This window comes from Abramis brama (assembly GCF_963993115.1).
Source record: "Abramis brama genome assembly, chromosome: 17".
Lineage (NCBI taxonomy): Eukaryota > Metazoa > Chordata > Actinopteri > Cypriniformes > Leuciscidae > Abramis > Abramis brama.
Window position 1 is genome coordinate 470,001 of NC_139979.1, and position 7,500 is coordinate 477,500.

At 39.5% G+C, this 7,500-nt stretch overlaps 1 protein-coding gene across 1 annotated transcript in view; it reads right to left on the bottom strand.

The window, feature by feature from the left end:
- The window catches only part of LOC311067616 (uncharacterized protein), a 25,574-nt gene that overhangs the window by 17,361 nt on the left and 713 nt on the right, over positions 1 to 7,500 (bottom strand). Inside the window, exons 1-2 of the mRNA XM_084089598.1 lie at positions 6,854 to 7,500; positions 1,990 to 2,308 (exon numbers count right to left, since the gene is read on the bottom strand). The exon at positions 6,854 to 7,500 is cut by the window's right edge and continues 713 nt beyond it. Of these exons, the coding sequence (XP_083945724.1) occupies positions 1,990 to 2,308; positions 6,854 to 7,377 (843 nt within the window). The 5' untranslated portion in view covers positions 7,378 to 7,500. The remainder of the gene's footprint in view (positions 1 to 1,989; positions 2,309 to 6,853) is intronic.

Consider the following 7,500-nt stretch of genomic DNA (forward strand, 5'->3'; position numbering starts at 1 on the left):
TCATATTTCATATGTTACAAAAACAGCCTTCTTCTACCTCAGAAACATCGCTAAGCTTCAGAACCTGCTATCTGTTTCTGATGCAGAAAAATTTGTTCATGCTTCCAAACATTCTTTCTTTCTTCAGTGGAACGTAAAAAGATATTTTGAAGAACACTGAGAACCTAACAACATTGGACCCCATTGACTTTCACTGTAGGACAAAAAACAACAACAACACTCAGTTTCCCAAAATATCTTCTTTTGTGTTTCACAGAAGAAAGAAAGTCATAAGGGTTTGAACGACATGAGGGCGAATACATGATGACATGATGAATGAATGATGTTTTGGCTGATATGTCTCTTAAAGAACCACAGATTTCTGAATGAGCTGCTGCTATCGATACGTTTCAACCAGGGTCTGACATTAACATTCGCCAAATGCGGGTAAAAATCAACTGTGGCGAGTAACGCAGGCAAATCACGAGCTAATTTGTTGTGTTACTTATTATGTTTACTCACTTTGTTGGGGAAGTTCGTGTAAACCAAATCTGCGCAGATTTAGCGCAAATACTCGTGAGTCATCATGATATATTAAATACAGCGTATTGCGCATAATCTGCTCATATCTGGCTTACTTGAACACACACGTCACTATGCTACAAATAACGACACGCTAATTAATTTGCATTGAAGCAATAGCAAAGATTAAAAAGCATTTGGTTAACAGAAAAGACATTGTTATTTTCCAACATCATACTTTTTTTATGTTCTTTGTCCTGTATTGATCTGTCCACCTAAAACACATTTTTGGTGAAAAGGATGAAAGAGGAGATGCTGGATGACAGGATTTAGTTTGAATAAGAAATGAATGTATGAAATCCAAATTTTATTTTATATATATATATACAGTGCAATGCATAAGTGAATACACCCATGCTAAAGTTGACTAAAAAGAGGAATAAAAAATCATATTTTGGAAATTGAACTTAATGCCTTAATTTAAAAAATTAGGAAAAATCCAACCTTTAAGGACACCAATTTTCTTTGTGAATGAATAATGTATCGTAAATAAATAAATGTTCTTCCTTAAAATACATGGTGCATAAGTGAGTACACCCCTATGTTAAATTCCCATAGAGGCAGGCAGATTTTTATTTTTAAGTATTTTTTTTTATTTTTTTTTAGGATACTATGCATCCTGATAAAGTTCCCTTGGCCTTTGGAATTAAAATAGCCCCACATCATCACATAGCCTTCACCATACCTAGAGATTGGCATGGTTTTATTTCAGTTAGCCTAAAAGCTAGTTTGATTTGCATTGAGAGATGATCTTATGGAAAGTACCCCATGCCAATCTCTAGGTATGGTGAAGGCTATGTGATGATGTGGGGCTATTTTAATTCCAAAGGCCAAGGGAACTTTATCAGGATGCATAGTATCCTAAAAAAAAATAAAAAAAAATACTTAAAAATAAAAATCTGCCTGCCTCTATGGGAATTTAACATAGGGGTGTACTCACTTATGCACCATGTATTTTAAGGAAGAACATTTATTTATTTACGATACATTATTCATTCACAAAGAAAATTGGTGTCCTTAAAGGTTGGATTTTTCCTAATTTTTTAAATTAAGGCATTAAGTTCAATTTCCAAAATATGATTTTTTATTCCTCTTTTTAGTCAACTTTAGCATGGGTGTATTCACTTATGCATTGCACTGTATATATATATATATATATATATATATATATATATATATATATATATTTATATAAGCTGTGAAGTAGTTAATCTGGTTTATTTCTCTTTCTTTTCTTTTTCTTTTTGGCTAGTAGAAGTTCTGAATGGCCGGTAACTTAAAAATGTAGTAGCCAAATTGGCCGGTGAGTGAAAAAGTTAATTTCAAACCCTGGTTTCACACAAGCCTCTTTTTACAGTGAAGAGAAAGCTTTGAGCTCTGAAGTTTCATGACGCCTCACTGAGAGAAAGACGGACTTTATTCCTCTACCTCGGAGTCCAGTCGAGCTTCCAGGTCCACCATCAGGAAGATATAATCCACCGGGATGGAAGACACGAAGTCCACTAGGAACCAGCTCTTCAGGTAGCGCTGGCGGATGGCCTTCGGGTCCAGCAGGATCTCAGTACTGTCCTCTTTCACAATCCCGGTTCGGAAGTTCAGCACCAGGTCCACCAGGAACAGTGTGTCCGACACCACGTTGAAGATGATCCACGGAGGCGTGTTCTCGTCCTTGAAGAAGGTGATTCCCACCGGGAGGATGATGAGGTTTCCCACCATCAGCATCAGCATGAGGAGATCCCAGTAAAACCTGCAGACAGACGGACTCTGTCAACTTGTGAATACTCTTCCCTACACTTTAAATTAATACCTTCTTCTCTAACTGTGATTTCTGAAATCCATAACTTAGACACAGTTACCTCTGATATCAGATCACTGTAAATTGTAATGTGGACTCATGCATTTTCTGTAAAGCTGCTTTGAAATGATGTGTATTGTGAAAAGCGCTATACAAATAAATGTGAATTGAATTGAACTGTCAAAACATCTTGTTCTTCCTCAGTGTTTCTGTCTGGGTTTCCAGCACAAATATCTAAACATTCTTAAATCAAGATACATTTACTGGAGAAACACAATGACTGAAGATAAGAAGCCTTGTTTTCTGAAAAACTTATCCACATAAAACAAGTTTAAGCTTAAGACAAAAAAATAAATAAAAATCTGCCAATGGGGTCAGAAAAATAAACTTAATTTAAAGTGAAAATAAAATAATTTTTCTTGAGCAATTGGCAGATATTTGTTTCTTGCTTTAAGAATATTTAGATATTTGTGCTGGAAAACAAGACAGAAACCCTGAGGAAGAGCATCATGTTTTGCAGTGTACTATATAATAAAAACAGTATGTGAAAAGAACAGTATGACAGAATTCATAGTATTCATAAAACAGTAGGAGAAAAGTACCTAGTGCTCTATGGTTTCCGTGGTGTTTGTTTCATGAAAATCTTATTTAGATTCGATTTTTATAATTTTATTTATAATTAAATATTTTATAGTGCTCTGAGAACTCCGATGACCTGATTCTGAAGTATATAACGGTGTATAATGGTCAGATTACAGTCGTACTGTAGAAAACATGCTTTCTAAGGAATTATTTAAAGTCGGCATGAAACTGAAGTTGCTGGTCTTTTCTCCTGACAAATGTGGGCGGGGCTTGATTGTGTCTGTTGGGGAATTGATTGGATGGTTGTGGTTTGCTATTGGCTGATCTCAAGTGAGTGACAGGTTATAGCCCCGCCCTCGTCATCAGAGAAGAGAAGAGATGCTGCAAGAGGAACTTATTCTGATTCAAGATTACCAGGAACATGAATTTAACACAATAATAATGTGCACCGATAAATCATTTAGAATTAATACTATAAAATAAGAATTGTCAGTTTTGATTTCATGATAACTTTAATCAAAAGAAGTACCTGATTAGAAAGCATGTGATTTGGGATGCAGCTGTAGGATTTCGTTCATGTTTCAGTCGCTGTCTGTAAGCGTCTGATTATCTCTGTCTGTGGTTATGAGATCAATATTATTGATCATCTTCCTATGAGAGATGCAGAGCTGCACGGAGAGATAATACAGTAATGCAAGAGTCCAGCTGAGCACGTCAGAAATCATCTGTGTGTCCTGAAATGTGAACTAACAGACGGCTAGGAGACCAGAGCAGGTCTGACGCTCGACGTAACACACACACACACACACACACACACACACACATGATGCAGGTGTGTGATCGATCAGTAATAATCTGCTCATAATCTGTTTCCCATCAGCCCTGACTCTCTGCCTCGTTTCTTTATTCATAGTCTCCGTTTAACCTAATTGAAATCGTAGCTGATTGAATTATGCATTATGCATACATTGGATGAATAATGCATCACATTATGAATATTTGATCCATGCACATTTCTGACAGCAGACAGACTAATTGGGCTCATATGCATATTCAGATTTCGTGTAAAGATACCAAAGAAAAGCTGAAAAAATTAAATACTTGTCTGATGTTATTAAATAAGAATGTAAAATGTGTAGCTTGAAATGCAATGTAAGTCGCTCTGGATAAAAGCGTCTGCCAAATGCATAAATGTGAATGTAAAAAAAAAAAAAAAAATATTTTCATTAAGTGCTTTTTAGTACTATTAATGCTTCACTACATTCCTCTCAATCTACATGTACTCATCTGTCTTCAGATCCCTGTGAGAAGATTTCACATGTTTTTGTGGGTAAGATCCCCTCTCTTTCTTTTTTGAAAGACTGATTAATTGAAACGTTCTCCTGGCCCACAGATGTCGTCCCTCCGCGTCTTCTAAAAGATTTTTTTTTAAACTATTGGGCCAAGAAACTATTAATAGCAGTTTGACCTCAGGTGTTTTTCATCGATCAAAAAAAAAAAAAAAAAATCTAATTTGGACACAACGGTTCATGCCAATTTTCATTCAATTTCTAAACTTCCCTTTCTTTCTGAAATATTGGAGAACATTGTATGTATCTTTTTCAGATTCACATGGAGTTTTAGAGGTATTTCAGTCTGGTTTTAAACCCACTAAATGCACTTTTAAAGGTCTTTAACGACCTCTTACGGGTCACAGACTCGGGAGTGCCTCAGGGCTCTATTCTTGGCCCAATGCCGTTCTCCCTTCATGCTCCCATTAGGGTCCATTTTTAGGAAGCATAGCACTTCATTTCATTGTTATGCAGACAACACACCTTTAAACCTATAGTGTGTATGCGTGTGACGTCACCGTCGGCTGGAGTGACTGCAGTTACACACACCGAGTGGCAGAAACACCGAGTGGCAGAAACACAGAGTGGCAGAAACACTGAGTGGCAGTATTTGTTTTCAGTGTGAATGCTGCGAAAAACACACAAAACACATCTAAAATAGGAGAGAGCTTTGAGACTGACTGAACAAATAGATTTGACAAGAAATCTGATGTATATTTTCACACACTGCTGAAAGCTGCAGAACAGAGAAGCGAATGAATCGCTGCGATTCACAGAAACATCTGGATCCAGGCAGAGAACGCTGGATTTGCTGTGATTATTTTGTGTTGATATGCTGAATTTAGGGGTAAAATCACACCCTAGATATTGTATTGTTATATATTGTATTGACAACTCATTAATTAAATATTTACCATCATATTTTCTGCATAATTGGATGTTTTTAAATAAACACTGACATAAATCTTCACAAGTTTTAGGGCTGGACGATATGATGATATATATATAACACTGATTTAAGTGATCACATGGATTTAAACCTATATTGCGTTTATATAAAGCGTTCACAGGCACATGTATTATGTATTTCCCCGGTGTGGAAATCAGGCTGAATATAAATGTCAGGAAACACGATTCCTGCTGCATGTTAATATCCACGGATCACTGGATCTTTGGTGAGTTGTAAGGAACATTATATCGAGTCCAACCTTTAGTTTAAATCGATAATTGTTCGTTTTACTCGCATTTTCCCCAATTAAATCACTCAGCATCTCTTCTGCCACTCAGTCCGGCTGAGGGAAACTGACATCAGTGCATTCCCTCTATTGTTGGACTATTAAAGCTCGGATGGCCCTAAATCTTTTACATTTTAATGAGAGATAAACTGAAGTTGTGATATTTGGCCCAAATGTTGCTCACAATGCCCCCGACATTCAGTAGATCTGGGCTCTCGACTTCCTTACGCCAAACCACTGCTATAAATCTGGGTGTGATAATGGACTCAATGTGAGTGCTAGTGTGTGTTTGGGGAATTCTTCAGCATGAAACTGCTGCTATATTTAGAGTTACAGGTTTCATTGCATTACACACGGGTAACAGAGGGCCATATGCTACCAATCAAGAGAAGTGAACAAACGACGTATAAACGCTCTGTAAGTGAAGGTGACTTGACTTGACATCTACAGCTCATGGAAGCTTGAAGATGACTGATAGTGACCTGTCACTCAAGCCTTTACATGCAGATATTCATCACTTCTAGAAGATCTTCAGAACGACTGACATCAGCGACACACTCGATGTGAAGCACATCTCAGCTCCACACACACAACTTTTTGCAGACAGTAAGAGATGCACTACCATTCAGACTTATTTTATGATTTATTCTGATCACTATGATCATCGTTTCCCCGCCCTCGTTCAAACCGGCACGACTTTCTTTCTTCGGTGGAACAGAAAAGATGAAATTTTAAAGAACGCTGGAAACCAAAGAATTGGAACCCAGTGAATTTCAATGTATGGAAACTAGTAACTAGTTTTTAGTTTGAAAAACTAACATTACTGAATTACTATCTTTTGTGCTCCACAGAAGAAAGTCACGACATCGAGGGAGAGCAGATGATGACAGATGTTTATTTGGTGAACTATCCCTTTAAGCAGCTGTTCAACATCGATCATAATCATAAGTGTTTCTGGAGCATCAAATCATCATAGTGATTTCTGAAGGATCATGTGACACTGAAGACTGGAGTAATGATGCTGAAAATTCAGCTTTGATCACAGGAATAAATTACACTTTACTATATACTCACATAGAAAACAGATATTTTTGTATTTTGTATTTTTGATCAAATAAATGCAGCCGAAGAGCAGAAGAGACTCTTTCAGAAACATTAAAAAACCTAATGATTCCAAACTAGTGTACATTGATATAATCAGATATGCCTGTTGACATGTGAATCTCTGGTGCAACAAACAGCCATGTGTGTGTGTGTGTGTGTGTGTGTGTGTGTGAGTGTGTGACAGAGAGAGAGAGTGTGAGTGTGTGTGAGTGTGTGTGTGTGAGAGTGTGTGTGTGTGTGTGTACCTGAAGTCGCTGTAGGGGTGTATGATCCAGACTCCGGCTGATTTGAGCCTCTCCTGCTCCAGCGCGACGGCCTTGTGGCTCCCGAACATGCGGAGCGAGAACTTGTTGACTCCGGGCTGCAGCATCGCGCCGAACTGCCTCTGGATGAACGTGGACTGGTTCGAGAAGCTGAAGTCCTCGCCGTCCAGACACGGGCCCTCCGGGCTCCCGGTGCCGGTCTCGGGCCCGGCGGCGGCCACCACGACCATCCCGGTGCCGGTGGAGGAGGAGGAGGACGCCAGAACGGCTCGGGACGCGGCGAAACCCACGGAGCGCGTCACGGTGTGCGGGAGAGGAGTGGTCGGGGTGCCCGGGCGGAACGGGCCGTTGTCCCGCGTGGAGCTCATGATGGAGAGCCGGCGATCGCCCTCCAGAGACGCCTGTGAGAGCCGGTAACCGGGAGACGGGAGGCTGCTCTTACTGCGCCGCTTAGCGTCTCCGGGCCGGGCGGGCCGAGGGTCGGTGCCCGCTGTGCCACCATCCATGCCAGTGCCAAAGAGCAGCGAGAGCGCGCACGCACGCGCTCACTCACACACACACACACACGCGCACGCGCTCACTCACACACACACACACGAGTGACCTGTTGTTACTCTTCTGTCAGATAA